The 16723-nt window shown below is 37.4% G+C and overlaps 1 protein-coding gene across 3 annotated transcripts in view; it reads right to left on the bottom strand.

Annotated features, from left to right (window-relative positions):
• The window catches only part of PHF20 (PHD finger protein 20), a 148207-nt gene that overhangs the window by 117366 nt on the left and 14118 nt on the right, over positions 1-16723 (bottom strand). For all 3 annotated transcript variants that reach the window (XM_063101036.1, XM_063101043.1, XM_063101038.1), the window contains exon 2: positions 10463-10577. In XM_063101036.1, the coding sequence (XP_062957106.1) occupies positions 10463-10545 (83 nt within the window). In that variant the 5' untranslated portion in view covers positions 10546-10577. The remainder of the gene's footprint in view (positions 1-10462; positions 10578-16723) is intronic.

Genomic DNA, 16723 nt, shown 5'->3' with positions numbered 1-16723 from the left:
ATGGAAGAAGACTATAATCAACTTAAATGAAAACAGAGTAGAGGAAATGTGCCAAAGAGTCAAGAAAGCAACAGACAGAAGGAGCTTTTTCACTGTGTTCAGAGCAAGAACAGAGAAGGTCAGCCTGCTGCTTGGGACAGATGGTGCGCTCTTGACAGATGACAGGAAGAAGGCAGAAGGCCGCAGAGCAAGCAGCTTCCATTCTGCCCACCAAGAAGCATTTACTCAAAAACTGCAGCCTGTCACACATTAGACAATTAATCTACGTAACCCTGGAAGTAAGCAAAGAAGACAGTATTACCCTTTGCACAGAGAAATGAACATGTGGAAATTTCACCCCAAAGTGGTAGATCCAAAATTAGAACATAGATTTTTATCAATATTCCACAGCCTGAGTGGTGAGATGATCTGAGAAAAACTGCTTTGAGAACTAACAATCTACATCTAAAAATCTTAAATCTGTTTTATAAATTCCCTTCTCTAAATTTGAGAAAAACTAGCTAGGATGATTTACAAACAAATTCTGGTAAGGTATACAGAACACTGTTGTCAAACAGAACTAAGTGAGTCTCAGATTCACCACCAATTAATTTGTGACTTTGGTCGAGTCATTTGGAACTGAGACCTCTAGGCCTCAGTTCCAAATGAGCATTGTTGTGGGGGATTAAATGAGACAGCCTATGTAAAGCAATTAAAACAATAAGCACCCTACCTGATTACATAGCAAATCTGATGTTAGCTGTCATTGCTATTGTGATTAGTTTAACAGGACCACAGTATGTGCAGTATACAAAGATGACAGAAAAACCAGGCTTCTGTACAAGCAATACAGACAAAATAAATCAAAGGTAGAGACATTATAAATATGAAGAATTAATCTAGAGCGGCTGCCTTGAAAAGGTACCAATCACATCCTTATCTCGGGGCTTAGCAACTGACTCCAGCTGCAGTGCTCTAAATCCATTCCCACACTTCCCTGGGGCTGCTCCCAGACAACAACTGAGCAGGGATAATTAGGCAGACCTTCCTGGGATATGAGACTCTTCTGAGAGCAACTTTGGTTTGAGGACTCCCCATCTGCTTTGCCAAAACCTTCTTAGAACTGCACTGCAGTCTAAGAGTCTTCCTATCTTCCTTCTCTCTCTCACCTCCACAGGGGTCAGATTTGCAAGGCAGTCTGATAGCTCTTCCAGCCTCTTCCAGCACCCTCCCTACAGGAGTTATCCCCAATTAATCTCTTGCTTTGCTTCTTACAAAACCCAATCAAACACATTAGACCTTACGGAGCTTGCTTCTAGTGGGAGAAGACAGATAAACAGGTAAACAACACAATCAAATCAAATAAACATGGCTGGCTGGTTAGCTCAGTTGGTTCTAGAGCTCGGTATTACAACACCAAGGTCAAGGTTTGGATCCTTGTCGATCAGCCAAAAAATAATAATGATAATAATTACAGACTGGCAAAGGAGTTGCATGAGAGAAGTCATTAGGGTGTTGAAATTGTTCTGTATGCTGTTAGTGGTGGTGTTAACAAGAAGCTGTACATGTGTTAAAACTCACAGGTATGTATACAAAACAAAATGAATATACTGTATGTATATTAAGAAATATTTTTAAATGTAGAAATAAAATTATAGAGCATGATACTGATAAAACCAAGGTCTAGGGTTCAACCCCATACTGGCCAGCAGCCAAAAAAATAAAATAAAATACAATTTGAAAAATACAATTAGAAATAAAATTAGACTGTAACAGTATTAGAAAGGGACACATTTAATTTGGGACCCTACTTATAACATGAATTAAATAAAATTTATCCTTAGTGAATTAATATAATTTATTCTTAATATATCCTTAAATATAATTTATCCTTATATATTTTTTAAATGTCAAAAAAATCTTACACTTCAAAAAAAAAAATCTTACACTTCACTTAGTATAGTTGTTGGTAGTAATGTTGGTATTGCAACTCTGAAACTATTTTGTGTATAATATAGAATAAAGCAAATTGGTAAAAGTATGATTAGGAACAATGATTTTCAGTATAAGAGAAAAAAGAAAAATAATATAAATTTCTTTTGTCAATTGTAGTTCAGTAAAGCTGGGGGGTTGCAATACACACATACACGCGCGTGCGCGCACACACACACACACACAAATTCCAAAATGTTAAAACGTTAAATTTAAATTGTTAAATTTAAACTGGAAATATTAAAATGAACTCACAATTCTTTCAAAAAATATTTCTTAGCTCCATCCACTGAAAAGCCTTAATGGTATTCTAGCAGCAATACACACATCCAGTGCCCACAGCTTAACTTCTAAATACCACTTCCTATTAAAAGGAAACAGGCCACCTTAGGGAACTGGCTTGAGTACAAGGTCTCGAACAGAAAAAGTAGAAGATAAGTCTGGCACTTCTAGTAGTGCCAGAAAACAAGAAAATGCTCAAGAACTGGAGTGTGTCAAAAGAATAAAGGAGCTGATTTAAAAGGCCTCCCACTGACCAAACTTGGGATAATTTTAGCACCAAAAAGAATAATGAATGGAATTGACTACAACATCCCACTGAATAATCTTAGTCCTTAGTGATCCTTAAAAAAAAAAAAAAAGTTATTTCAGAATAACATCAGCTACATCAGCTAATAAAACATAGATACAATGACAGATGTAGAAAATCACTATTTTTCCACCTCCAGTGTCGTAGCTGATTCAGGAAAGGATTATCAATGGTTGCTAAAACCATTTGGTAAATGGTGTGAGGTGACAGGATATTGACACATACCAAAGTATCCCCACAGATTATTTACTACTTACACAGGGAAATACATACCTTTATAACGGGGAGAGATGGCAGCCATTACTTTATCCCAGTGATACACGGAACAGTGGGACAACCTAGCTTTATGTGTCCCCCAATGTGATGCAATATGAAACACATAGCATTACCACTGAAACACTCTGAAAAAAAAATGTTTTATCTGAAGTTTAGACCTCACTTCCAGTTTTCAGGAAGTATAAGAGAATACAAGAAACAAGTTAAAATCATCAGGAGAAAACAATGTGACCAACCCTGAATGTGGAACAAAACAACTGTTCAGAGCTGTTAAAAATAAATAAATAATGCCATGAAGGCGAAGAAGCGGGGAGGGAGAATTATCATGAAATAAATGCAAATAAAGAGACATAAAAACGAAAAATGTAATGTGCGAAGCTTGACTGGATCCTGGTTTGAAAAAAAAGGTAGAGATGACATTCTTGGGACAACAGAAAAATCTGAATATGGTCTGATATTAAATATTATGGATTATTGCTAATTATAATGAATTACATTACAATAAGCATACAAAGCAAATGAGCATGTTAACAATTAGTGAATACAGGGTTGTCTGGTTAGCTCAGTTGGTTAGAGTGTGGTGCTAATACCAAGATCCAGTGTTCAAGCTCTGTACCGGCCAGCCGCCAAAAAAAAAAAGAAAAATTAGTGAATACAGGTGGAAGGCATAGTGTTCTCTCAATTTTTCATTATGTTTGAAAATTTCCATAATAAAAAGCTGAAACTTACTCACTTTAGAATCCTAAAAATAAGAATAAATAACCCAAGGATTCAGAAATGAAAAGTCACAAGGAAATAAGTGATGAAAAGTTGGGCTCTAACCCCTACACCACATTTCATCTCAATGGACAGAAAACACACACACAATATGGCTCCACCCTGCACAAAAATACTACTTACTGTAATGTAAATGAATCACTTATCAGGGTGAAAATGCAATCACTTTCAGTCTAGAGATAATAAAACAAACCCTCCATCATTCTTGGCAAAAGCATTAAGTCAAAGATCTAACTAAACAATTAAATGTTTAGTTAGAAATTTCTCTAGATTAGAAATTCAGGCAAGCATTATCAGAATCCATTTTTCAGTGTTTTTTTAATATTTAGCAGTCAGGAACATTAAGGCACTCTGGAGAATTCTGGCATCACAGAGAGGCTATGAACTCTGTCTACTTGGGTTCAAACTCCACTCGTACCACTGTGACCTTGGGTAAATGACTTCATCTCTCTGAGCCTCCTTTCTCTTATTGTTAAAATGAGGCTCATAATAGCATCCAAACTTCTTGAGATTATTAACTGGAAGATTAAGTGAGATCCATGAAGTGTATGACAACCAGCACTCAACAAATGTTAGTTATTACTTTTCTGGCCCAAAGATTCTCTTTTAAATGTTAACTTTAGACTTTTGCTCCTAAAAATTCTTCCAAGACGGACAGTATTTTCATTTTGACAATAAAGATATGATTAAGAAAAAAAAATTAATGGCTGTGTTTTCCTGGTAATATGGAATACAAAATACATAGGAATGACCCTGTCTAAGCCACATAACAATCCAGTTATAATTCCCCATTCTGCCTACATGAAAACTGAGGCTGGGAGAGGTAAAGTAAATTAATCAAGAAAACCCAGTTAGTAATTGGACCTATTTGAGACTCTAATCCAGAACACCTCAGTCTAATTTAACATCAAGGTCCAGAGTTCAATCCCTGTACCAGCCAACCACCAAAAAAAGAAAAAGAAAAAAAAAAATCACTGACTCAAGAAAGAGAAAAATATTAGCAGACCGATAATTATCAAAATAATTGACTCAGGGCTGGCCAGTTGCTCAGTTGATTAGAGTGCAGCCTTGTAACACCAAGGTCATGGGTTCGGATCCCCATACTGGCCAGCTACCAAAAAAAAAATTGACTCAAGTGGGCTGGCCAGTTAGCTCATATGGTTAAGGTACAGTGTTGTTAACATCAAGGTCAAAGGTTTAGATCCTGATACTGGCCAGATGCCTAAAGAAAAAAAAAATGACTCAGGAGTTTAAAATCTACTATATTAAAAGGAATATAGGCAAGATTTCGCAAGGCATCAAGAAACTGTTCCAGAGAATAAAAGGAAAAAAACACCCTCCTCGTTTTCTAAGACAAATATAACACTAGACTTAAATGAAACTGAATAAGGACAGTACAAGAAGAGAGATCAAAAATCAAAAGTATAATGAACACAGATCTCAAACTTTATCCAGTAATTTATTATATAAATGACCTAATAAGGTTTATCCAGTAATGCAAGCAAAAACCATTCAACATTAGAAAATATATTAATGTCACATACCACAGTAATAGATTAAAGGGAAAAAATAGATATCATCAATTAATTAGACGCCCAGAAAGCATTAAATAAATTCAACATTCACTCAAGTAAAAAAACAAAACAAACAAACAAAAAACCTTCCAGTAAACAAGGAATAGACAGAAATGTGCTTAATGTGATTAAACACATCTACCGTGATCCTACACTGAACATCATACTTAATGCTGAAATCTCAGATGTGTTCCTGTTAAAATCAAACAAGACCTGGAGGGCTACTACCATCACCACCATTCAACATCATGCTGGTGTGGTCCTGGTCAATGAACACGGAAGGGAAAAAGGCAGGGAGGAAAAGAGAAAAGGAGTAAGAAAGCAAAAAGGAAAAGAAATGAGTGGTATGAGGACTGGAAAGGAAGAGGCAAAATATTTGTTTGCAGATACATGTCGGTCTACATAGAAAATCCAAAGAACCATTAGGACAAATAATGAAAATGCAGCAAGGTTTCTAGATATAAGATCAGCATACAGGGCCGGCCCGTGGCTCACTCGGGAGAGTGCAGTGCTGATAACACCAAGGCCCCGGGTTCGGATCCCATATACAGATGGCTGGTTCGCTCACTGGCTGAGCGTGGTGCTGACAACACCAAGTCAAGGGTTAAGATCCCCTTACCAGTCATCTTTTAAAAAAAAAAATTAAATTTAAAAAAAAAAAAAAAAGACCAGCATACAAAACTCAACAGCAATAGGGCCGGCCTGTGGGTCACTAGGGAGAGTGTGGTGCTGATAAGACCAAGGCCACGGGTTCGGATCCCATATAGGGATGGCCAGTTAGCTCACTGGATGAGTGTGGTGCTGACAACACCAAGTCAAGAGTTAAGATCCCCTTACCGGTCATCTTTAAAAAAAAAAACAAAAAAACTCAACAGCAATAAACCCTCAGGTACCCATCACGCATGACCACTTTTGCTTACTCTATCCCCCCATATTTATTAATTAATTTATTTATTTTTGGCATCTGGCTGGTATAGGGATCTGAACCCTTGACCTTGGTGTTACACCACCACGCTCTAACCAAGTGAGCTAACCGGCCATCCCTATTTAGGATCGGAACCCACGGCCTTGGCGCTCCCAGCGCCGCACTCTCCTGAGTGAGCCACGGGGTCGGCCCCTCCCATATTATCTTGAAGAAAATCCCAGACAACATAAATATGTCACTACACAATCTCTAAAAAATAAAAATTCTTTAAAAACACATAACTATAATATCATTTCCAAATTTAAACTGTTTAACAGATTCTTTAATATCAATAACTAATTGGTGTTCAAATTTCCAACAAGCTCATAAATGTCACAAATCTTTTTTAAGCAGTCTGCTTTTGTTTTTGAACTAGAATCTGAATAAAATACACACACTGAATTTGGTTAACAACAACAAAACAAACAAAAAAACCCCTCAACATTCCTACACACCAGCAATAACCAAAGAGAAAAATGTAATATAAAATGATCCATCGGATCCCTGTACTGCCCAACACCAAAAAAAAAAGATCCATTCACAGAAGCAACAAAAACTAGAAAGCACTTAGGAATAAATAATAAACCTAACAGATGACATGCAAAATCTTTATGGGGGTTATAAAACATTATGGAAATTCATAAAGGAAAATGTGAATAAGTGTGAACATATAATATTTTCATAGATGAAAACTCTCTATCATAAAGATGTCAATTTTCCCCAACTTAATTTATAAATTCAGTACAATTTATTTCGAAACTCCAACACACACACACACACACACACAAAAACTCCAACAGCATTTTTCAAGAAATTCAACAAATAATACAAAAAGTCACATTAAAGAGTAAAAATCTACGAATACAACAAATAAAACACAAAGGGGCAAAACCTGTCTTATCAGATATTGACTTATTGTAAAGCAATATCAATTAGATATGTTATTAGCACAGGAATAAACATGAATCAATGGAATAGAATAAAGAGCTAAGAACAGACCTAAGTAAATATGGGACTTGCTATACAGAAGTGTTATTGCAAATAGGTGAGGAAAGGATGGACTATCCTATAAATGATGTGGGAACAACTGATGAAAACTGATGAACTAATGTTATTCATCTGGTGAAAACAAAACAGTGATTAGATACCAAGTTCATCTCACACATAAAATTAATTCCAGGTGGATTAAAGATCTAACTACAAAAAGCAAAACTTTAAAACTTTTAGAATATAGGAAGTTATTTTTTAACTACCTGATAGGGAAGAATTTCATATATAAGTCTCAAAAAGCAAAAATCATAAAGTTAAGTTTGAAATTTTTCTTCTTAAATCTAAAATTTTAAGTTTATGTGTGTGAAAGTTGGTTATACAAATTGGGTCATTCTTGCCATAACCAAACAAAAATTTGAGTCAAGGAGCCAGGAGGAAAAAGTACTTGGGGCACACAGCACCTGCTCCAAGAAAAATTTTCTATAAACCCAGCTGCCGAAACAACCTGCTATAACTCTAAGACCAGTTTTACCTAGAAGCTGCTCAAACATCATGCCATGACCCTAAGACTAATTTTACCTACCACCGTCACTCACCAATCAAAGCCTGCCAACTCCCAAAAACTTCACTAGCGCCAATGAGCCTTCTTTCAAAACAATACATTACATTTCTCTGATAAAACTCCCAACCCTTTCTTTGTTCTTTGGACATACCAGAGACTTACCCCAGTCTGTGTGTGTGCCCTGGATTGCAGTCTTGTTTTCCCAAATAAAATCTTTTCTTAAAGATTAGTTCTCTATTATATATATATATATATATATATATATATACATTTTTTTTTTTTTTTTACTTTAACATAAACAATGAAAGATACCATAAATGGATTGAAAAGACAAGCCATGGATGGGGAGATTTCAGCAACACAAACTGACAAAGAATTGGAATCCATAATACATTATTAAAACACGAATCACTAAAAAAAGACAAACAATTCAGTAGGAAAATAGTCAAGAGCAAGTAAAAAGTTGCTCAAACACATATAAAAAGATGCTCAACCTCACCAGAAATAGGGGCAACATAGAAAAAAAAAAATTTCATAACCAATAGACTGGCAATACCAGAAAGTCTGCTAAAGGCAAGATTTGGTAAGGATATGAAAAAAGTTAGTTTTATGTATCACTGGTGGGAGTATAAATTAGAATAAGCATTTTGGAGAGCAACTTGGCAATTTCTAGCAAAACTGAAAATGTGTATATCATAATATTCAACGAATTCACTCGAGCAGGGCTTATCAAACTGGAGCTCATGACCCATAGTAGGTTATAAAGTCAAATTAATGCTTCTTGATCAGCCTTTTTGTGTGTGTGTTAAGGAAATAGAAGAAAATTAGCAGAGTATCATGCATGTATTAAAGTTAAGGTTAAGTACTATTTCATAAAATGTGTGCTTCAGTTAAATTTATATGTGTATATGGGTGGGTACTGGACTTAAAATACATTTCTTACTGTAGGTTGTGGTCAAAAAAGTTTGAAAGCTACTGCCCAACAAATATTCTTGCACAAAGAAACGTTTACAGGGATAGTCACAATAGCACTGTGTATTAAGTGAAAAACTGGAATCTAAATGTCCATCAGTAGAGGACTGAATAAAAATGTGGTATATTCACTCAGTAGAACACTATACAGAAGTTAAAATGAATATTCTAAATATCAGTATGGGTCAATCACAAAAATATGTTGAATATAAAAAACAAGATACAGAAAAGAAACAAACAGTATGATACCACTTATATGGACTTTTAAAATTAATGTATACATATATGGTAAAAACATGAACAGAAAAGATACAACCAACTTCAGGATGCTGGTTGCCTCTGAGAATAAAGGAAAGGAATTAGGAATAATATAAAGGGTGCTTCCATGATATCAGAAATGCTTTATCTTTTATTTTATAAATCAAATAAAATTAAAATGTTAATATTTATTAATTCTGAGTGACAAGTACAGATTATTTTATAATTAGCTATACTTAATTTCACTGTATTTTTTTTTCCAAATTTAAAAAAAGGGCTTACCAGTTATAGCTCAACTGGTTAGAGCATGGTGTTATAACACCAAAGTCAAGGATCTAAATCCCTGTCCCAGCCAGCCACCGAAAATAAATAAATAAAAATAAGTAAAACTTTTTAAAAAATTCCTTCCCTTTATACTCTAGCACCAAAAGCTGCCTTAAAAAAAATACTGAGGGCTGGCTGGTTGGCTCAGTTGTTTGGAGTGCAGTATCATAAAACCAAGGTTAAGGGTTCAGATACCTGTACCAGCCAGCCACCTAAAAAAAAAAAACTTCCAAAAAAAGGCTGACCCCCCCCTTAGCTCAGTTAGTTAGAGCATGGTGCTGATAACACCAAGGTCCAGGGTTCGACCCCTGTACAAGCCAGCTGTCCAAAAAAAGAGACTCAAAACGGTTTGAGTTCTGGCTGGCCAGTTAGCTCAGTTGGTTAGAATGCAGCCTTGTAACACTAAGGTCAAGGGATCAGATCCCTGTACCAGCAGCTACCAAAAAAAAAAAGGTTTCAGTTCTGAAGTCCCCACCCCTAGCTTGAGCACTAACAAATGACCAAATCCTAGAATGTCCTCCACAAAAATCATTTTACAGTTTTTAAAGGCTTTCCCCATATATTCTATTTATTTCTGATTCTCAGAATAATCTTATGAGGTCAATATTACCAGTACCCACATTTATAGATGAAGCTGATGCACTAAGCGGCTAATTACCAGGCAGAGGTCACAAGTTATCAACACAGTCGTGACTGCAACCCCTCAGCTTCTGAATCTATTCACCCTGACAGTGCCCCTATGTGATGACTATTTCAACCATACAACGCCACACCCAGAAAACAGGAGGGGGTGTTCACAACCCACCAGCTATTCCCAACCAACCCCTTTTCTTCATTCTTCCATCCCTGATCTTTCTCTCCTCTCTTCATCCTGAGGGGCAGCCAAGAGCAAGAGAGCTACCACTAATTAACTCTTCCCTTCCCTGTAGCTACTCTTGTTTCTTTCTCCCATAACTCCTTCAGATAAACAGGCAAAAAGGGGAAACAAGCATGAGCAAGGGGTCATAGGATGGTCTCCCTGACACAGGGATCCCTGCACCAAAGAGAAAGGACATTCTCAGAGTTCTGGACTTAAGTCTCCTCTCATCTTCCAAGAGTCAGGGAGCAGGAAAATACCACAGAAAAACCTAGGCCATCATTCTTTATCAATGCTGGCAAAATCCTTTACTGATTGGGCTTTAATTAACAGAAAAATGTAAAAGTACCAGTTTTTTAAACGGTCCCGGGCTTCCAACTGGGCTCCCACTTCAAAGCTGATTCCTCGTCTGTTAGGTGGATGCTTTGTCATTTTCAGTCATCAGCGGAGCTGCCTTTATTCTCCTGAAAAAGCCAATTAAATATTTATGAAACTTAGGCAAAGTCTGCCCAGAGTGTAGCATCACTCACTACACATAAGAAACAAACAGGCATTATTCAAAACACAAAGCTCCATGACACCCTGCCAGTACCCTCTTTCATGGCTGCCCTCATTCTAACAGGTGTGCCCTCCATGGGTTCCTCCTCCTCTATTATGCAGCATCGGATGGTCTCTGGAACTGTGAAAAGACCCTCCATCAACACTGATTAGCAAGGGACACACCTACGAGGGGCATCCCCTCAGAACTTAAAAAAACAATCACCTGGGCCGGCCTGTGGCTCACTAGGGAGAGTGTGGTCCTGATAACACCAAGGCCAAGGGTTTGGATCCCTATATAGGGATGGCCGGTTAGCTCACTTGGGAGAGCATGGTGCTGACAATACCAAGTCAAGGGTTAAGATTCCCTTACCGGTCATCTTTTAAAAAACGACAACAACAACAACAAAAAAAACAATCACCTGCTGATGCATTCAATAAATATTTGCTCAGAGACTATTTAGGAGTCCAGTCAAGACCAAAAGAGACCCAGTTCCTGCCCTCAAGAAGCATTCAGCCTCATGAGGGAAAACAAAAATTTAGCCAGTAAACAGATCAGTGAAATAACTAAAAGCTGTAATTGCTATGCAATTCAAATGCTACAAAGGAAGCAAACAAAAGCTAAGATAGTGATATCTGGCCCTGCTTCTGGAAGTCTAGACAAGAAAGGTCTATTTATATTTTCTTTGATCTATGTATTTTTTCTATTTCTTTGTGAACCCATTCTGGAAATTTATATTTTCTTAAGTATTTGTCCACTTTATCCAGATTTTCAATTCTTTTTTTTTTTTTTGTCGGCTGGCCTATATGGGGATCTGAACCCTTGACCTTGGTGTTACAACACTGCACTCTAACCAACTGAGCTAATCAGCCAGCCCAGATTTTCAATTCTACTAATATGGAACAATAGAACACCACAAAATATTCTCTTCTAATTTCTTTAATTGTCTTTGAATCTGAAGTCACCATCTGAATCTCACCATTCTCAATCCTGTCTTGTGTTTGTGCTCTCTTCCTTTGTTTTCTTTATCAAGTCTTTAGATACTGGGTGTCGTGTTTTGTTTTCTGTTTTGCTTTGTTTTGTTTTGTTTTAAAAGACGACTGGTAAGGGGATCTTAACCCTTGGCTTGGTGTTGTCAGTACCACGCTCAGCCAGTGAGCTAACTGCTAACCAGCCATCCCTATATAGGATCCAAACCCGTGGCCTTGGTGTTATCAGCACTGCACTCTCCCAAGTGAGCCACGGGCCGGCCTGGGTGTCGTGTTCTATATGAGTAAAATTTATTTTTATGGTCAGAACTAAAGAGTAAAGCTACTTTCCTTATGAGAAAAAAAAGTGTATTAGATTAGGAATTTATTGGAAAAGTGGCCTCTAAAAAAATAACAGTTCCTGGGTAATATGTGAAGTCCCAAATGCAATCAGAGGGCCCAGTGGAGTTGTGACCACTCTGGGCTCTCAGGGCACTTAAGCAGGCCACCTCCATACAGCAGGCTACCCATGACTAACTCCTAACTGAACTGTGGCTCTTAGGTAAAGGGTTCAGATGCCCATACTGGCCAGCCAACAAAACAAACAAAAAAAAAACTTTGGATCTTGACAGCCTACACTGCCCAAGCAATGCCAGAGCATTGGTATGCTACTCCATACCAAGAATGAATGATGTGTGGGCCAAGCCCGTGGCGCACTCGGGAGAGTGCGGCACTGGGAGCGCAGCGACGCTCCCGCCGCGGGTTTGGATCCTATATAGGAATGGCCGATGCACTCACTGGCTGAGTGCCAGTCACGAAAAAGACAAAAAAAAAAAAAAAATGAATGAATGATGTGGAAAAATCACAGAAGTGGGTCCTCACACCTGATGTATAATACCACTACATCTTATAAAGAATTTGCTTGCAATATGTCATGTGAAAAGGCAGGCTGCAAAATTGCACCACTTTGAGTGGACATTAAAATTCATGTACATTAGGGCTGAGCCCGTGGCGCACTCGGTAGCGTGCTGCGCTAGCAGCGCAGCGACGCTCCCGCCGCGGGTTTGGATCCTATATAAGAATGACCGGTGCACTCCCTGGCTCAGCGCCAGTCACGAAAAAAAATAAAAATAAAAAAAATAAATAAATAAAATTCATGTACATTAAAAAAAAAAAAAAAAGACTGGAGGTAAAAATAGGTTATAGGTTCCTTCCTCTTAAATAGTTTCCTAAATTTATTAGTTTTTCACAATGGAAATTTTCCATAAGAAAAGTATAATGTGAAGGATGAGCTATCCATTAAACAACCCATTCCAAAGGGCTGATATTGGAAAACATACAAAGCACATCAAATTGAGGAAGGAATGGCTGATAGTTGTAATTAAAAAAGCAGAAACCTAATAAACTGAAAAGCTATGTTAGCAGGAGTGTTTTGACTACAGGTTGAGCATCCTTAATCCAAAAATCCAAAATCTGAAACGCTCCAAAATCTGAAACTTTTTGAGTACCAACATTGGGCTCAAAGGAAATGCTCACTGGAGCACTTCAGTTTTGCTTTTTTTTTTTTTTTTTGGTGGGGGGGGAGCAGCTGTCCGGTACAGTAGGATTTTCAGATTAGAGATGCTCAACTGGTATGTATTCTGCAATTATTCCAAAATCAAAAAAAATCTGATATCCAAAAAACTTCTGGTGCCAAGCATTTCATTTTTTTTTTTTTTTTTTTTTTTTAAAAAAAGATGACCGGTAAGGGGATCTCAACCCTTGGCTTGGTGTTGTCAGCACCACGCTCAGCCAGTGAGCAAACCGGCCATCCCTATATAGGATCCGAACCCGTGGCCTTGGTGTTATCAGCACCGCACTCTACCGAGTGAGCCACGGGCCGGCCCTGGTGCCAAGCATTTCAGATAAGGGATAGTCAACCTGTATCTGGACCCTAGGAAAGGGAGTGTCAGAGGTTTGACTGGCTTTATCTAACACTCTCCAGGAAAACGAGATATCAAATCTGACATATAAATACAATCCAATCAGTAGAAAAGTATTCATTTTGGCATGCCTCAAATATCATGTCAAATTATCTACCTTTTATTTCTGACTTCTTGCATACCAAGTAATATTCTGATACTCGGCCCTCCCAGATTACAAGAAAAGGTTTTGCCCAACATGAAAGGCAAAATAGAACTGACTCACTGAGCTGGTATTATTTGTTAGGTTCTATGCAGGGGGACAGCCAGCCCCCATTTACAGAGATAATGTAATTTAACGTAATGGGGTTAAATGCTTGGCCTCAATCCCTCCCTCCACCCCTTTTTAGCTGAATGAATTTATGTAAATTACTTAACTCCTATGAATGTTTCCTCTCTGTAAAATGGGGATGGCAAAGATAATAGTGCCTATCTCCAAGGAGTGTGTGTGAGGATTAAATAAAATAATCCATTTAAAGACTTCAGTGCTGGTACAAAGGAAGGACTACATAGTATCTATTAATAATTTTATCATCACAAATGAGGAAAATAGGCTTAAAGTAACTTGGCTAAAGTTCAAGTGCTAAGCGACAACTCCCAGAACAAAAAGCTCAGGTCTGCCTGATTTCTGAATGAATTCTTTCCATTGCACAACTTCCCCTCTGGCACCCTAGGAGGCCTATCTATTAAAATACAGGAGTGAGGGAGCAAGGCAGTGAATGAATAAAGATGAGCAAATTATTCCCCAATGGCTCGAGAAAACCAATTCCACTTGAGGCTGAATTGTCCAAGAGTTCCTCCTAACTGAACCAAAACCTGTTTCACTGTAACTCTGACCCACCTATTTGAAGTTTCACTTTCTGGTATAGTCTTAGAACAAGACTAAGAGCTACTCTGGCTTTCTCACCCCATCACCAATCTTCCCTCCACCCCTCTGGTGTGGCAGAGTTTGTTTTGAAATTTCACATTAATGTGAAAAATATCTCCAGCTTCCATAATAAGAAGTAGAGGCAATATGTTCAATATGGACACTGAGGAAAACTAAGATAAAAAAATCTGATGCAATCTGTATTCACATAGGATTCCATTTTAAAGACCTTGGCAGGACTTCAAATTACTCCTTTACATTGAAATTTCCCTACAACGGTAACCCACTGCTACACGGGAGACACAGAGCCTAGTTTATTTCCTTAAATACAATATTCAATCAATGCCTCCTGTATCAATGATAACTAAAGCTTGAAATGAACACTATGTAGCACAGATTAAAGGACACTTTCACAAATGATGAACTGGGAAAAAAAATAACCCTAACCCACAGACAAAAAGCTAAACTTCCTTTATTAACAATGAGTGTATACAAACCAAGGACCAAAATCCCAAACAATTCATTTAGAAATGGGCAAAGTGTAAGAACTAGCAGATTATTTGGGGAAGAAAGTCTAATAAGAACGTGATATTATATCCACATAACCTCACCCTAAATTAAGGGAAATGAAAAAAATAATAATTTTTCACTTCTCAAACTGGCAAAAAAAAAAAAAAAAAAAAAAGCAGTGTTAGCAGGAATGAGGAAAAAAGAGCATGCTTACACACTTCTACCAAAAGTATAAACTGCAAACACTTTTCTAAAGGCAACATAGCACTATCTACAAAAATGCACGTACTTTCTGACTCAACAATCCCACGGCCAGTAACTTTTAATAGAGATACACTCCCCAAAGTCTGCCAAATTATCTGTAACGATGATCAATAGAGCTTTGCAATTTCTGCAGCCAAAACGTCCATCAAAAAAGGCCTCATTAAATGAATTATGGTTCATCTATACAACAGAATACTGCACAGCTATTAAAAGGAATAATGGCCATCTGTATATGTTCAGATGCAGCCATCTGCAAGATATATATTGTCAAGTAAAAAGACATGATGTAGAAGCATGTCTATGGTATTATTTATCCCTTTAATGTAAACAAACAAACATAGATCTATTCTAGCATATGCATAAAATTATTTCTTGGAAGGAACTGAGAAACTGTTGAAGCAGTTCCTTTAATGACAGGAACACAGCAAGAAAATCTAACTTTCCATTTTTTGCTATTCTATATTGTTAGTATTTTCTAACCTTATGAATGTACTACTCCTTTTGTTTGTTTTTGGTTTTGGATTTTTTTTTTTTTTGGAGAGTTTCTGCTTTGGGGGGGGATTTTTTAGCAGCTGGCCAGTACATGAATTGAGCACTGGATCTTGGTCTTTTTTTCTTTAATTGTCAGCAGGGATTATCTAAGTGGTAATTTTAATTTGGATTACTTCTTTATATTTCTTTATATTTTTTTTAAATGTTATTTATTTATTTTGTCTTTTTCGTGACCGGTACTCAGCCAGTGAGTGCACCAGCCATTCCTATATAGGATCCGAACCCCCGGCGGGAGCGTCGCTGCGCTCCCAGTGCTGCACTCTCCTGAGTGCACCACAGGCTCGGCCCTAAAAAATGTTATTTAAATATGAAATTTTCGGGGGCTGGCTGGTTAGCACAATTGGTTAGGGCGTGGTGCTGATAACACCAAGGACCAGGGTTCAATCCTTGTACCCGCCAGCTGCCTAGATAGATAGATAGATAGATAGATAGATAGATAGATAGATAGATAGATAGATAGATAGATAGATAGATAGATAGATAGATAGATAAGAAAGAAAAATTTTTAAGTGCAAGAATTCAGTTCTTATGCTATCTTACTGGATCTTCACAACCACCACATGATATAATTAGGAGTAAATGTAATGTTGCTGTGGTACAGAAATGACACTGGGGTGCAGAGAGGAAACTGAGATGGAGAGGGGACAGCAGGTTTTGAGGTCCTCCAGGGCAGGAGTAATCCCTCTTATCAAAAGTAACAGGATTTTCCCAGAAGTAGATAAACCACTTCTCAAAACCACTTCTTGAGGGCCCTTCCTCCTTCCCCTACCAAAGTCATTGCTATGCTTATATTCACGCCTTTAGATACAAACATAATTTGAATACAGGAAGATAAAACAATTGGATGCATTCCAAACATTGTGTCAGAATTATCGAACCATTATGTAACAAGCAGAAATATTTAATTTTTCAGGAAGAACAAAACCTAACACTGGCCCAGTGATGGGGA

This window comes from Cynocephalus volans, chromosome 1 (assembly GCF_027409185.1).
Source record: "Cynocephalus volans isolate mCynVol1 chromosome 1, mCynVol1.pri, whole genome shotgun sequence".
Lineage (NCBI taxonomy): Eukaryota > Metazoa > Chordata > Mammalia > Dermoptera > Cynocephalidae > Cynocephalus > Cynocephalus volans.
The sequence above is the reverse complement of the archived record's forward strand: the minus strand, read 5'-3'. Positions and strand labels throughout refer to the sequence as shown.